This window comes from Diabrotica undecimpunctata, chromosome 5 (genome assembly GCF_040954645.1).
Source record: "Diabrotica undecimpunctata isolate CICGRU chromosome 5, icDiaUnde3, whole genome shotgun sequence".
Taxonomy (NCBI): domain Eukaryota; kingdom Metazoa; phylum Arthropoda; class Insecta; order Coleoptera; family Chrysomelidae; genus Diabrotica; species Diabrotica undecimpunctata.
Window position 1 is genome coordinate 140,547,882 of NC_092807.1, and position 17,633 is coordinate 140,565,514.

Sequence of the window (17,633 nt, forward strand, 5' to 3'; positions counted from 1 at the left end):
TTGTAATTTTTTGTTGCTCGTCTAATTTTTTTTCTGTTATATTGGTCGAAATCTTGACGTCTCAATTTTTTTATTTTTTTGCGTCTCTCGCAAAAATTCTCGAGGATTATGCCGTTAACATGAAAAAAGGCAATGGCGAAGACCATAAAGAGTGGTCTGTAAAGTCAATGTGGAATACATTGACTTCAATGGTACAAGGCAAAAATGGTACAAAAAAAATATTTTACGGACTACGGCATAAAAATCAACCCTTTCACAGATATATCGTTCAAATGTGCAAGTTTCGCCAGAGACGCCAAGCGGAAGCAGCTTTAAAGTGTTCAAGAGAAAGGAAAACTTAGTTCAAAAGCATTATCTACTGAAGAACTATTAAAAATCATCCAACGCTACTACCAACGTATTACCTAATGGAGCACAAAAAAAGTTTTTTCACCTTTGCTCATTTGAACTTGCTTGATAATACACAAAATCATGCTTTGGTAGAAAATAATGGGCAAACTACTATAGCTTATAATAATTGTACATTTAATATTGTTAACAAATAAATAAAGATCATGTTTCGTTGATATGGTGCATTGTCTCGTGAAATAGTCTTGTCGAATATCATTCGAGAGAAAATTATTTACCGGCAAAATTTTCTTCTGGTTTTATTTAAGTTTGTTGCTTTTAGGCAATTTTCGCTAATTAATTTTTCTGTCAAAATTTAACTGTCAAAATTTAATTCACGAAAATTGCCAGGCAACAAACTTTCATACCAGTCAAAAATATTGCCGGCAAAATTTTCTCTCTTATATTATATACGATTATATCAATTTTGGTCGTTCTTGGGTATTTATCACCCAGTTTTATTTTTTGTATTACAAAAATTATGCGATAAAAGAGTATAAACATTGTAAAATAGCTGATGTTTATTTGACATAAACTATCTGAAGTGCGGTAATAAAAGACAAAGGATAGAAATTTTGATTACGGTTGGCTGTGGAGACAAATTGCGCAGTCAACAAGAAATGCGCTAATTATTTAATAACACATACCCATAACACATGATTAATCAAATAGTGTAAGTAGAGTAATCAGACAATTTAATACAAATGGGAGCTTCTGAGGTTTGCCTAGATAAGTATGGCCAATAATGATGAGCGATAATGATCTTCAGTTATGTTAAGTGTTGTTGAAAATCCCTATTCTTTGGTTCGTCCTTTAGATAAAAATTTTGAATTACCAAAATCTTCAACCCAAAAATAAAAATATTCCTTCCGACACCGACAAGAGTGGATCGTTTGTAAAACAATTGCACATTTGTTCGGAAGAGCATCCTGCATGTATCCTGTTTTTTTGTGACGAGGCAACATTTTGTTTAAACGGAACCATTAATAAACAAAATACATGCTTTTTGTAGTCTGAAAAATCAACATTGGTTTCAAAAAGGTTTTACAAAACTGCCACAAAAAGTTAATGTTTGGGCTGGGATTGTTGGAAATCGAATAGAGAACCCCATCTTTTTTTGATAGCAATTTAAATGCAGATGTCTACTTGGACTTTTTGCGTCTTGACTTTAACCCAGCATTAGCAGTCATGTTTTCTATTGAAGACGATTCAGAATAACATCTGGATTTAACGAATCGGTGCCCCGCCTCATTTTACGAATTATATGCGGAATTATTTTCAAGAAATATTTCCAAATCGATGGATAGGTAGAAGGTTTACTAAATGACCACCTCGTTCTCCGGATTTAACCTCTTTAGTCCTTTTATTGTGGGGTTGAATTGAAACAACTTTTTGAAAATGCGAAACCTCTTAAGCGATAGGTCACTCGATATGTAATTAAAATACAATTTTGTGAAGTGCTACATATATTCTACGCTGTTGTATCGATTTGAAGCGTGGACGCTAAAAGTTGCCAGTTTGAACAGACTTGAAGCATTTGAAACCTGGGTATATATACTAATGTGAGGAATAGCTTGTACTTCATATACCATTAAGTTGGAGCAGATAACATTGAAATCATAAAAAAGCGGAAAACCGCATATCTCGGGCATGTAATGAGAAACAAGAGATACGATTTTCTACAGCTTGTAATCTAGGGTAAGAATGAGGTCAAACGTGGACCAGGAGAAAGACAGTGCTCCTAGCTTAAAAACATACGAGACTGGGCACTCGAAGAAGAATGTAGGCCAGAAAACATTGAAGATCTAAAACTGTGCATTAGAGAAGAAATTTTAAACATCGCTTACCAATATCATTCAGAATATCGCTGATGGATTCGAACGTGAAATTGGCCAGTATCAGATACCTAATGGTGGTCATTTTAAATATTTGATTTAATAAAATCTCATTTATCTTTTATTTTTTGACATTTTCCTACCAACGTTTTATAATAGATATTCTCGAATATTTTATAAAGTAATTAGAGAAAGACAGCTCAACCCTATACCATTGAATTTATCTCCGAAAGAGACTATTCATTTCACCAATTAAATATATTGTGTCCGATTTAAAAAAGTCGGTGACGTTGTAACTTGGCAAATCAAAACAAAAGAATTTTAATTTGAAAATAAAAATCGACCTGTTTTTGTGTCTTTTTTTTTACTTATCAGGACCAAATTGCGTTACTTTTGGGATACATAATTTTAAGCTTCACGCATTTCTATAAACGTCACGCATTTTTATAAGCGTCACGCGTTTCGGTAGTGATCTATGGAGAGAATAACACCGAGCCGCAAGTCTATATCTGGCCGTACTACTTATACATATGCCGATCCGATATACCAGCGTATTCTAGTTTGAGTCGCAGACCCATTTGAATTTTTAACTAATACGTTAATCTTTTTTCTTTCCTGGTCGGGGATCAAACCAGAGCACACACTAGATGTCTCAGAAGAAGTGAGAGCGCTTCGTCTGTCTATCCAGCTTGGCTATCAGACCTACTATTAACCATTTTTAAAGCTACAAAAATTAAGCCCTGACCATTTTCTGACATGTAAGCATCATCATCATTCTTTATGACTCTGTGTGGGTCCTACCCCCCTCAAGAATTTATCTCTAGTCGTCCCTATCTATCGCGTTCCTCCGCCTAGCACGTATTCCCATATTTCTGACATGCCGCAATATCGATTTTCTCGGATTTTTTACAATATTTCCTATTCATTTTGGTAGAATATACAGGGTATTTTACTTACACCGTACATCAGACATCTCTAAAGATAGTCGGATTTGGAATTTAAATTTGCGCTTCCTCACAGTTGTATCAGATCTTTAAGTCTAAATATTTACTATCACTTGCAAAAATCTAAAAAGGAACTTGTTGTTGCTTAGTGAGGAAGTATTCTAGACCAAAGGTAAGCGGAAAGGTTATTCCAACTTTCCACTCACTATGCAAAAATATTCTTAGAGTTTCACAAGTCTGGACTCTGAATAATCACAGATGTTCCCACTGGACACTGCTCACTCAAGTATCATCTCTGTAAAATACACAGCAACACGCAGATTCTCATCAAGGAAACTTCTTTTTCTTCTTCTTCTCGTAGCACTACAACCCGGGGTGGGTTTTTGCTGACTGCACAACTTGCTTTCATCTTGAACGGTCGTCCATAATAGTTGGGTCAGTGGGCAGCCCCATTGTTCTTAGATCTGACCATATATTCTTATATACTCTTCATCGCATTCGTGGACGTCCTAAGGGTCTTCTTCCTGTGGGGGCTTCCTCCAATATTAATTTGGCAAGGCGGTTATTAGGGAGTCTATGGACATGGCCAGCCCATCTAAGATGTTGGGATTTAATCTCTTGGACTATATCTTGGTCCATTAGATCCAGTTTTCTTTGCCTCTACCTCCAATTTATTAAAAGTCTCCTTCACATTGGTGACAGTGTTTCCCACAATGTCAATGTCATCTGCGTATGCTAGTAGTAATTTTGGTCCATTTACTGTCAGTAATTCTGTTTTAAGGTGTACTGCTCTTACTACTTTCTCCAGGATGATATTAAAGAGGAGAGGTGACAGCGCATCTCCTTGTTTCAGGCCATTGCTTATTTCTAAAGATTCTGAGAGTTTGTTACCTATCCGTACTCTGGATCTACAGCTATTCGCACATAACTTAACAAGCTGGATAAGTTTTTTTGGAACTGAAAGTTCTGCCATTGCCTTCCATATCTGATCCCTTTTAATGCTGTCGTATGCTTGCCGGAAATCTATGAAGAGATTATGGATAGTTCTATTGAATTCCCATCCTTTTTCAAGCAGCTGTCTTAGAGTAAAGATCTGATCTATGGTCGATCTATGTTTTCTGAAACCGGCTTGGTATTCCCCCATGAAATTTTCTACAAACGGTCAAAACGGTCAAAAGTATTACCTAGAACTGTAGGGCAAGTGTTCGCCATGTCATAAATAGATGGAATGGGGCTTTTCCCATGTAACAAAACATCAAAATATTGGATTTTGATGTTTGAAAAAATTTGTCCTGTCTAAGATTTTGATCTTCTTAAAAGTGCCTCTTAAAAGTCAGTTCTAACATGTCAGTTCAATAATTTAGGTTTTTTGCGAATAGTGGGTCATTTTGTATAATTCCAAACCAAGGGAAGTCAATAATTTTAAATAAAGCATCGTGTATTTTATTTCTCTACAGAAATAAATCAATTTCAGATGGTATTAGGATTTATTATTCTTCTTGGAATGCTGCATTCGTTTAGCAGACGTTATTAGCAATTATACTCTTATATAACACCACATTTCGAATGCTTTCAGTTTTTTAAGCATGCCATCTGTTGTGGTTAATTTTTTGCTTTGTAAGCAATACGGAAAATAGAATTTTAATATTCCGACCTTTAGATCCATACTTAATCGTGCCCACAAAGAATTCTCTTGTACTCAAAGAAAGCTGTTCTTACTTGTGCAATGCGACAACAAATTTCTGAAGACGCGTCCCAATCGCTAGTTATTTTGCAGATCAGGTAAGTTTTATTGATAATTCTTTCAACTGGCTGACCGCTAACTTGTATGCCGCCATCGATGATTTGATCTTTAGATATTACTACATATTTAGTTATCTTAATGTTTTACTCGTCGCATGTTGTCACTATTTGGTCTGATAGATATTACAAGTGATTTTCGCTACTTGCTAGTAGGATCGTGTCATCTCCGTGTTGTAAGATTGTTAATAGGAACACCGTTGACTTTTATTCCAATTGCGTTATCTTGTAAAGCCTTTTTAATACAACCTATATCTGCTTGATCTGTTTGCAGATTTTATCAATCTGTTGTATCTAGCTCTGGCAAATGCCTTCTCGAATTCTAGAAAGCATAAAAAAAGTTCTTTATACACTCATATAATTCGGCAATGAATCACGTTGAGTACACGACTTCTAAGTCTGATAGATCTATGATCATCACTCTTGCTTAATATTCACTTTCTTTTGCAGATGAATAAAGATGGACTCGAGTCAATTGTTCGAAATAATACCCGTATTATATATAACATTGAATTTATCAATCAAGACCGCTATTCTACTCGTTTAAAGAAGTCTTAAAACTATCGGCATTTCATCTGTACCGAGAATTTCTCCTGTTTCTGCTAGTTTAGTAGCATTCCTGTTTTGTGATTGGTGATCCTAAGTATGCTTTCGCTATACCATGCTGCATGATTATTATGAAATAGTTTTTCTATTTACTGTTTCCTTCTTATAAGATTTTATTGAGTATGAAATATTAAATCCTCATTTTTATTTGCAATATTATATCCCATTTTTTCTTCGGTGTTCCGCTGTTTTTTGAGTTTCATTTTGAGCTTTTCTCCAACCTTATTATTTTTATATTGTTTTTTTTTTATAAGATCTAATATTTTTTTGGCATTCACTTTTGTTTCCTTATGCCTAACGTAAATAACTACTTTTGAAGTAGTTTAATGTTGTCGCATTACCAAACTCAAAACCAAAGGTTACCCTAACAAAAAATATACATTTGAAAATTGTAAAACTTTGAGTGCAGTTAGCCGTAATATATTTATATTTGTTTGGAAATTTGTCCGGACCTTGAAACTTTCAATTTTTCAGTTTCTCTGATGTTTCATTTCTTGATGTCTTGATTTCTTCTTTGATGACTATTCCATTTTTGGTAATTATCTCCGGAGTTGCTAGTAAAATTTGATCTTCGCTAGCCCTAAGCAATTCAGTGAGGTAGGTAGTTCACATACTAATGTCTATTTTGTTTGTTTCTGTTAGTTGACTTATTTCTTTTGTGTTCTAATGAATCTGCATGTGCAGTCTGTAGAAATTGGCTTCTATTCTTGAAGATAAAACTTGCCATAATTCAAATTTTAATTATTTAGCGGTATACTTCAAGTTTCATCAATTTAATTTCTTATCTTATTCCTTTGTTCCCTTAACTAGTGCTTTAGTTTCGTTACTTATCATTTTTAGGTATTGCAAGTTTCCGGTGTTTGTTGTAGTCTGTTTAAATTAAATCTGTTATTTAAATAAGCTTCTTTTTTTTCTTTGAGTTTGTATAAATCAATTAGCATAACGTAAGTCCTAACAGTTTTGGCACAAAATTCATTGGCTTTAATTGTAACTGAAACAAAATATCAAGTTGCCTTTGGAAACAAAAATTTGTTTACTGTCAGTCGAGATTTATTTATTTTGAAGTTTTCGCTTTAAGATGTATAAATTATAAATAAGAAAAAATATCTAAAAGTTGGTTGGGCGGGTTTTTACCTAAAGGTAAAATCTGTCGAATATTCCAGATTAAAAATATTTCACGCAGAACCATTTATAGAACAATAGCGTCGTGCGAGCAGAGAATACCATGCCCGAATCTCCCAAAAAGTGGAAGACCACATACATTTACTGCACAGAGGTCAAAGAGATTGGTGAGAAGGTTTCTTTAATCTAAGGTGAGAATGATGCGCAATTTCTACCAGGGGTGTATCCCGACCTTTTGTGGAAAGAGTTACGGGTGAAGTTTTAAATAATCAGGGCTATACGTATAACTGCCTTTCCAAAAAAAAAACTGGTTTCTACAACACCACATACCTTTTGTTTCCAAAAATCCTCCAAACTTGCCGCGGGCTCGCCCGATAGAAGATTTTTGTGCTGTACTGTATACGAAGGTTTATCATCGAGGCTGGGAAGCTCACGATGAAGAACAATTAAGCGGAAAATTTACGAAAAACTGAAGAAATTGATCTGAATTCTGTCCAGGACCCCATGAGAGACATTCAAAGAAATTTGCGTCTGGTAGAATAGAATGGCCCACTCCACATAATGCAATAGTATAGTTTAGTTAACTATTGAGTTGTTATTTATGATGACTAGTTAGTGTTTAAATAAATTTCTTCATTAAAAGAAAATCAGATGAGTATTGTGTGCCAAAACTTTTAGGATATACGTTAGGTATATTTATAAAGGTATCTGCAACTCTTTTTTGTAGATAACTCAATGACGTATATTAAAATCATTGAATCAATTATGTATAATAATCCATTTGAATCAAGTTTTAATAAAAACATGTATCAGGGGAGTGCAGTAATAGCAGCACAAATATATAGAGTTAGTTGTACTTCGGCTGTCTGGTAACTGATCAATTATGCCTTCTTCACAACTGTCCTAGGTCCTATAAACCTATAGGATATTCAATATTAGCCATTTGGACGTGCTCTGTCAGGGATAAGAACTTCCCCACCTAGTCTGTTATGTCCCTGACACGGAACATGCTTATTTACTGGATATGCGCCGTGATTCAATATTTAGTTGTAGGAGAGTGATATGAAATTTCAGAATGATTGGATATTTTCTATCCCCGCCTCGTTTGTTATCAAGCATTCAAAGTATCGGAACTTATATGACTAAGAATTACTAGTATAATTAATGAACGTTTTTTACATATTTTGTTACATTATCACATACACAGAGCACAAGCATCAAATAGGTAGTACATAGCACTAAAAAATATTTTTAGTATGTTGTCACCTTAGTGATTCTTCATTGTGGCTTTAGAGTTCCAGGACGTTGCTATTTTTTTAGGGCACAACGAAAAGAAATTCGAATCTGACGACGAAGATATTAGGCCTTTGCTGAAAGATGAAGAGGAGGTGTAGAAATTGTTATATTTTCTTGCCATTATTTGAAAACAATGTATTTATTTATTTTAGTGTTCAACAAAGTCTAAGTAATTAGGTTCTGAAAGGTGCAACTTTGATATTTCAGTATTATTTGGATCTTTAGTGATTCTGAATTTAATTTATTATGCGCCGTTTGTAAGATATATAACTCTTTTTATTTGGCGATATATGATTATAGCAATGAAAATATACTATACATCTAATTTGTCCTTCTAAGACAACTAAAAAAATTAAACTTAGATATGAGACGAATGAAAAATATGACAAAAACATGCGAAAAAAGTATATAATTATATATAAGACATACTTAGCAATACAAACAATGAATAGTTTTATTTTGGATATGGTCGCTTTTAAATCAAACTACCATAAATGCAAAAGAGACATTTTTCACCAGAACGTTCCAAATATTTTACAATTAATTTTTTATCGCGTACTACCGTTTATTTCACATTAGAGCTACTATTTCCATGGATAAAATTATGAAAAGTACTGCTTGTTGAAGTATTCGCAACAAAAATAACCATGTTATTGACTTAATCCCAAAGAAATATGCAGATATGCCACTATGGCTTTACCGCGATTATCAGTTGCATTTAAGCCACAGTCACAACAGTATAAGGAACCTATTACACGTGAGTAAAGAATTTAAAATGAGGTTATAACTAAGAAATTTATTGTTTTACTTTAGTTATAAGAATTTTTGATTTTTTCTTATATCTTCATCATTAGATTTTTAGATCACGGTATATATTAGTAGGCCTATCAAAGCTCGTATTTCAGTACTATCCGTATCTGTCAAATCTGTTCGTGTCTCTACAGCACACCGAATTTCTCGAATTCCTGCAATCTTTAAATGTGTATACTGCAGTATAGTATTTATCATAGCTTCAGAGGTGGAAAGGTTCCATATATCTTCTGGAGTGGCTTCATCTCCTAAAGTACGAGCAGGACCTTTTAATCCTGGTAGGGTTATGACTATATTATGTTGTGGAGTTCGCACATTCTTTACAGGTTCATTGACCGCCCACTTTTGTCGATCTTTCCCCTAATAGTAATTTTTTCCAATCATCCTCATTCTCTTGGTGTAATTCTTCATCAATATTTTCATCATTTGAAAAAAATTGATCTTATCATCACTTTCACTTGAAGGTCGATATTCATGTTCTTCTTCGATATCATATCCATCTTCTATATCAGACAAGTCAGGTTCTTCCTCATTATACCATCTTAAAACAGTACTTTCAAATTTATTGTCTAATGGATTAACTTTTTTGATGTACTAAGAACCAAATCCATCTAAAAATAACAGGTTTTACACAAAAATCTTTAATTTTATAACAATTATAGAATTTAAAAATGATTGCACGTCATTTAAGATTTACGACGTCAGAACCCCACAGCGTTGCCAAAGCATCAGAATAGTTGGTAAGTGAGGAATTTTTAAAATGTCAACTATTTGTCAAACTGTTGTATTAACAGTAAATACACTTAGTTTTAGGACTACTGCAACACACTAACATACATAAGAAAACATTTTAATACAAAATTATATATTCTAAATTTTAAACTTACCTCTTTTAGAGCATTAGTAGTAAAAACGTCCCACCATTATTTCTTGTTCAAAATAATCTATCTTATATGAAAGCTTATCAGCTTTCTACAGACTATTTAGTTGTTTTGGCATAGCACAATCACAATACACAACAATAATTAGCTTTTGAAGCTATTAATCTAAATTTAATATGTATTTATAAATACAATTTATTAATATATAACATATTATGATCAAATTGTGTAAGAAATCAAAACATAAACAAAATTCTTACTCTAAAAATGCGGCAGCACTTAAACACTTTTGCCACACGCTGAACTGTCATTAAAATTTGAAGTATTCCCGTATCAGTTGCGTACAATTGTCTAATTTATTTAATTAAAATTATTATTTTGTGGAATATTAGACTTAAAAGAGTTATTTAATAAAATTTATATTATTAATAATAACAAATGTTTTTGGTTATTTAATCAATATAATTCTAAAATTTCCAATATAATGATGATTACAATTTTCTGATTATTATACTATGTTGACGCCTACGAAATATCAAGCAGTTCCGCATGGATTTCGTATTATTAGCTGTGTTAGGAAAATTTGAACTCTAAGGATGACGTTCTGGAAATATAAATGACGTCACTTTATATAAATTGCGACGTGCAACGTTTTTACTTTGAAAAATGATATACAAAACTTTCCTTAACGATGAGGTGGAGTCACTCTGACTCTGATTTCTAATTTAAATGTGTTCACAATACCATAGCTGAATACCAATAGTGACAAAGGTACATGAGCGCGCGCAAGATTCAAGGTCACCGGAAAAAAGTTTCTACAGTACTATAGATAAAGTCACGTTGAGATGGCAGTGTACGGATATAGGATAACAGCGTTGCCAATTCTACTGCCATTGTAAGTTTTGCTACTTTTGTAAAATAAGCAGGGCCAAACTCACGGTAAACTAAGATATGTTTAGGTAAGCTAAAGTTGTTAATAGAAAATTCGTGAATGAAATAAATGGTAATAATTCCTAAAATGCTTTTATACATAATACCGCAGTTAATAGGGAAAAAAATATGAAAAATATTCTACAGGTTTTTTAATGTTCTAAACGGTAGATAAGAGATAACTGATGATAATTCCTTGAAGAATTACAGCCAATTTTGCTTTGTTTATTTTTTAAAGAAAGATGAAGTTTGGAAAAAATCATTTTTTTGCCTATTTTGTTCCTCGTGCATTTTAGGGAAAAAAATGTTTCAAATAAATGTTGCAGATCTTAAACAGTTTTTTAATTTTTTAGTTTGTAAATTAAAATACATACACAAATGACTGAGATAATTGCAAAAAACCCCTAATTGAGGCCCCTAGAACACAAGGGTGTAAGTGCAGTTGCTTATCACTTAGCAACTGATATCTAACAACAGGCACGTACTTTTGGCTTCAAACTTTCTACATTAACAACAATAACACCATCAAAAATTACATGTCATTGAAAACATGCTGAAAACTGAAAAAGTGCTACCTAGGTTTTTAAATTTATATCGAACTTTGAACAAAGATTTTTCAAAACTTTGTTTTTGGCACTTACACCCCTTGTGTTCTAGGGGCCTCAATTGTGCACTAATTTATTAAATGTTCATAACTTTATTTTTTGCATAATGACGTCTAATATAACTACTTGAAATTATGTCGATTAATGAGTTATTTAAGTGTGCTACATTTCAACCAGATCAACTAAATATTTTATTACCTTTACTGAGAAAAGAATACCCCCGAAAAACAATTTTCAATCATCTTCATTTTCATAATCTAGTTCATCTTCAGAGTCATCGTTTAATGAAATTCTAATAGGTTCAATGTCATCTTGAATGTTGTCTACTGTCCAAAAATTATTCTCCAATTTTATAACATGGTTGACGTAATTTTTCCAATGTCCATTGTTCTGTACTTTATCATAACCTTCATAAATCAATGTTTTAACGTCGTTTTGTTTGAAACTTGAATTCTTAGAGGACACGTACCGTTTCACTTCACTCCACACCATTTCTATTGGGTTCAGTTCACAGTGATAAGGCGGAAGTCTTAAGATATGTACATCTACGCGGCATTGTTCGTCACTGTGATTCCTGTATTTTTCACCAATATAATCAATTTTGTATTTGTCATAAATATTTTTAAATACATTAGCAGTTTCCAGAAGTTCATTTTTTAAGTAATCTTCTTCAAAATAAATGTCCTTTTCATAGAGCCACTCCTTAATTTGACGTTTCACCCAATATTGTTTGGGAAAATTTAATTTCCTAGAGTGATAAGATGCATTGTCCAAGATAATGACATTCTTTTTATTTTTTGGGAGATTCGGTATTAACATCTCTTCAAACCATTTTTCAAATAGATCTCCGTCGATCTCTTCATGGTAATCTTTAGCACCTTTTTTGGCAAGAAAAGTGATGTCAGCACCTTCAACAAATCCGTCTTTGTTTCCTGCATGGACTAAAACAAATCTTGGTCCTTTTCCGGTCGGAGTTTTTAAACCTGTGGTAAGTCCATTTACGAAAGCCTGTCGGCTATTTTTTATTGTTGTATCTTGCCATACTTGCCCATTGGTTATTCCAGTATTAACCCATGATTCGTCCATATAAATGATATTGGCTCCTTCGTTCCTCAGTTTCTTTATTTCCTGGAGATAGTGACGCCTCCAAGCGACTATTTCTTGTTTTTCTATTAATATTGAATTTCTACCTTGTTTGCCATATATAAAACCCATGTCGTGCAATAATCTTCTCAACGTACTCTTGGAAAAATTCGGAAGATGCTCCATTTGCTTAATTTTTTCTAGTACTACGTCAAGGGTTGGAGGAATATTGTCCATAAAAAAACCGTGCACTACTTGCCTTATTCTAGACCGAGTTGCTTCATCATATCTATTCTCACGACTATTCAAATAACCGGTTCTTTTTTTTCTTATAGGAGTTACGAGTGGACCATTTTTACTTTCACTTCTATATCGGAATATCGTTCGCTCAGAGACTCCAGTCATAGCAGAAACTTCCCGCACTATTGTTGATACACTTTTATCATTATTACTGTTTGATAAATAGTTAAAAACATTGAACACTATTTTTTTGCATTCACTATTTAACAAATTACCGTTTTTGAATTTTATTACACTCGCGGCCATTTTGACACTGACACGACACAAACGTCTGATATCAACTGAAAATTCTTTTAATGACTCTCAAGTATTTACCTGAATTTATAATTGCTGGCATTAGACAATAATTTTGAATTTATAAATAGGTATATTTTTTTAATTCTAAATTATTTTTTAATGTCTGTAACTGTAAATGCAGGTAGAGAAAGTGTGTCATTAAAAGGACATTAAGATCAAAAACGGATTATACAAATAATTATTTCATTTCCACGAATTGTAAACAATTTTGAACAGAAGATATAATTCCGAAAAGACCAGATTTCCGAAATATAACTTTCTATTTTTAAAATACCAACAGAAAAATTATATAATTAAAAAAATGTAGTCTTTTTCCGTTTCACATTCATAAATATTTCCGAAATTATAATTCTTTTATAGGAGCCGGCCCATAACGTACGATTGTAGGTACGATTAAAAACTGACAACAATGTAGTTATTTCTGGCATATAGAAAGTACAGGCCTATCTCTGGAACGCTGCCATCTGAATGTGAATTTATCTATAGGAGTTTGCGTGACTCCAGCTCACCAGTTATGGGTTAAAATGCTGCTTATGTGTTTGTTCAATTTTTTTTAATATTCTCAGTTGGTACGGTATTACTACGGAAACCTAGTGAAGCGATGCTTCCCTTGCTTTGATGGACCGCACGTCCCTGTATTAAAGAAATTATAAAATGCAAATTACACGGCAACGTCGCAGTAAGGTATTTTTTGGTAATAGAGATATATGAGAAAGTGGACGGGGACGTTTATACATATGTTCTACTAACGACACCTTAAAAGTAGAATCTATTGCCAAATTTACAAACAGTGAAATATAATGGTATAAGAACATGTGAAGCGCTTGAGGGCTTTAGTATTAATATAAATTCGATTTTCTTACCCTTTTGTTTTAGCTTTCATGGTATATTTATCAATATTTCGAATTTATTATCTGAAGAAAACTGAAAATAATTTTAAATTATTGTCTACAAGAGGTACCTAATTAAGAAGTTTAAAGATTACACAACGTTCACGTTCGTTACCAGTTACTTATTGTTCTTAAATATATTTTATTATTACCTTCGATTTGATATTAGTATTATCATCTTTAACAGTTGCACTTTTCAGAATATAGCTATTCTAAATTGTAATTTAAGGCAGTATTTTTATATGAATGTTAAGAGGCTATACTCGAATAATTGACTGTACTGATAGTCAAGATAATGTTAAATTTATAAAATGTCAATTTTCACCTCAGCCACCTAATTATTTATTTAATAAACATGTTATGCATTTCTAAAAAAATATTTTTATTTTTTACTTACCTTAAACCCCCTTCTGACTATAATAAATTGATAGGGGGAACATAATATCTTGCATCCATGAAGGATTAGTAAAATATTATCACCCTTTATATTTATCCCTAAACTTAGCAGTTCTTGGCGTTAGCTGATTATTATTTTGATGCTGAATATCTAACCGTCTGATCAGATGCTCTAAAATATTCTTTCTTTCCATATTTTTAATTTCATACTTTTTTATTTTTGTTCAATTTATCGATCAAAGAATTCTCAATTCAACAACATACATTCGTTCCCTTCTTTCATTTTAGCTACGCAGCAATTCAGTGTTTTACATTGTTATATAACTTATGTTCCAGTTCTTTAGAATTTGTTTGTCACAGAACAGAACACACTTGCTATTTTTCATTTCACCCAGACGGTTGAATTACTCGGTCTCGATCTTGTAGGCATAAAGCCATGCTTTTAATTAAAAAATTCTGAAGGTTATGTATTATGTGTTTATGTATTATATGTCTATGTATTGTGTATAATACATATGTATAATTTTACATGTGTCTCTGAATTTCTATGAATCCCCGAGTGTTGGTGTGTTCTTATTGCTGACTTTTAATATTGGCAACTAGAGCTTGCTACATTCTGCTGATGGGTCTGGCACACATTTTTCTTCATTAAGCAAGATGACAGCTGGTTCTTTGATTTTTCTCTTTTTCATGTCTATTTCTTTCATGACTATTGATACACCTTTCCATTGTACTCTATGCTCATGTCCTACTAGTTTGTTATCGTATTCACAATTTTGCTACCGAAGAAATCGAGACACGAATACGACAAATTACTAAACTGGATGGCAGAAAACTGTAGAATATATTAATGAAACTGTGATGGTTAGATACTTCGGCTATCTCGTTGAAACGTTTTCTCCGAGTTCCTTATGGTCGAAATATTCAATAATAAAGGTTTTAATAGCAAATAAGAATATTAACATCGCTAATTACCATAAGTTTAGCGAGTATTTGAAGCAGGGTCAAAAGGATACCAGCCAAAAAAGGCTACAGTTCTGCCTGGAAGAGATGTTTTAAAGTTTATCCATGAAGCACCAAATAAAACGTTTTTAATGAACAAAGTTGCATTAATATTTGCTGTATTTGGTGGATGTCGACGACGAGAACTGGTGAATATGCTAATTACGTAAAAGAGAGAAAATTGGTTTTTGTGGTAAATGTACCAGAGACAAAAACCGACGAAAGGCGTTTTTACCATTATTGACGAAGACAAAGTGAATAGTTTAAAGCTAATAAGAGATTACAGTCTACATGTCTTTACAGCTACAGGGTTGTTCAGAAAAAAAAAGTCGGATGTTTTTGAAGTGGTTTTCCTTTACCACAGCCGTTGTATGGAAAAACAGAGACTCCTGTATCTCCAAGGGCAGACACCATCACAAACAAGAAGGTTACAGAAGAGGAAACCAGAAAATTAAAATATACTGCTTTGCTGATGACTTATATCGGAGGATGAAGATAACCTACAACGATTACTATATATGTTCCAAAACATGGCAGAAAAATTTAATATCGTTATATCTATTGAGAAGACACAGTAACTCGATTAACAAAGAACCTAAGATATTATGTAAACTAGCGGCAAATAACCAAAGTGTTAAGCAAGTTATGAATTTCAAATATCTAGAAGTCAACATTACCAGCAGTAGAAACTTCAATCTGGAAATGAAAGCACAAACTAACAGCAAAAATTATATCTGGAGGACCAAATATATGAGCATAGGAAGTAAAGTGCGAATATATAAGATCTGCGTAAAACCAGTAATTGACCTATGCGATCGATACCAGAGAGGAAACTGCTGCAATCCAGAAGCTCCTGGGGACAACTGAAATGAGAACTCTGAGATTCATTGCTTGATACACTCTTACAGACCGAAAAAGGAATGTGTATATAAGAGAACAATGAGCCGTCCGGGATGTCGTAAGATGAGCTAGACTGGGACAGACAGGGAGTGGAGAAACCACATCAGCAGAATAGACGATGAGAGTCTCGCAAACATTGCAAGGTCGGAAAAATCCAATACAACGAGACTATTTGGAAGACCTCCAAAACGAGCGTACGAGAGCTGGAAAGGTCCGTCCAACATGAAGACTGGTAGTCAGATTAAGATTCTAGGGACGACTATCTTACTCCGAGCGGCGGGTAGGATATGGCCATTATGAACGCTGGGTTTCTGCACCGACAGTCTAGAGCGTTAACTGATAAATACAGCATTGAACTTACAAGAGAACAGACTGCTGCTCTTTTGCTGCTTAGTGACAATGTTTTAACAGGTGCCTGAAACCAGAATGAAACGTTCATTCCGGTAAACGTCTAAGTCAGACTACCAGCGCACATGTTGTCCGCGCGCAAGTCCATTTTGGCCAGGCTCGCCTAAATACAAATAATGATTTGCACACCGAATCGGCGCCGGCTGTCTGATTCCGAAAACCAGGGTTCATCTTGGACGTACCCCAAGACTTAGTTGTAAGAATGAATAGGATTTAGTTTTAAATTAACAGGAACAAGAAAAGGAAATAGTATCTATTTTTTCAATGTGAATTTGATTTTAAAAATTATTTTAAACATTAAGTCGATTACTTCAATATATTTGTATGATTACGACTGATTAACTTTAGTTAGACCACGAGTAAGTCCTTACAGTCATTTCGCTGACTATAATAAATGTATACTTGTTTATTAACCCACTTACTACACACACACACACTTACATAATCAAGCCTCAGCAAAACGATACGACGTCAGGCAGGTGTCAGACATAACTCAACAATAATTTATATATACTAGAATGTAAGTGAAACGAAAATAAAACGTATTCTTTTAAATGTCTTGCGAGAAAGCGTAAAAAATGTGTTGTTTCTACCATCACGCCGGTCTGAATGTCCTAACAAGCTAGTTTCCAATATCACACTAGTAGCAAATCCTCTCCGCAATGTATACGTATAAAACGATAGCCTGACAATCATATTGAATGTTGATTTAAACTGAAAGTATTATATTGACCAACCCAAACACGACCTGGAAAGCCTAGTTATGATTCATATTTTCACTTCTTCTTATTGCGCCGTCTCCTTTCGAAGGTTGGCAATCCAAATGGTAATTGTAGCTTTGGAAACTGCCGCACGAAAGATTTCTGAGGATAAGCGGTCAAACCATCTCGTCAGGCACGAGTTCTGGCATCTTCCAACTGATCTTTTGCACTGCACTTTACCTTCCAATATGATTTGGAGTATTTAATATCTTTCACCTCTCAACACATGACTCAAGTGGTGTATTTTTCTCTCTTTGATTATGCTCAGTAATTAATTTTGCTGAGTAATATTTTCACTGAATAACTTTAATATTGAAAATTGTTTATTAATCCACTTACTACACAAATACACACTTATATAATCAAACCTCAGCAAAACA

The 17,633-nt window shown here is 33.4% G+C and overlaps 1 protein-coding gene across 5 annotated transcripts in view; it reads left to right on the forward strand.

Moving 5' to 3' along the window:
- Positions 1 to 10,157, forward strand: part of bbc (choline/ethanolaminephosphotransferase 1 bbc) — a 100,944-nt gene extending 90,787 nt beyond the window's left edge. For 4 of the 5 annotated variants that reach the window (XM_072532837.1, XM_072532840.1, XM_072532843.1 and 1 more), the window contains one exon: positions 7,988 to 10,157. In XM_072532837.1, coding sequence (XP_072388938.1) covers positions 7,988 to 8,088 — 101 coding nt within the window. In that variant the 3' untranslated portion in view covers positions 8,089 to 10,157. The remainder of the gene's footprint in view (positions 1 to 7,987) is intronic. The other variant, XM_072532841.1, reaches the window with a different exon arrangement.
- The last annotated feature ends 7,476 nt before the right edge of the window (positions 10,158 to 17,633 follow it).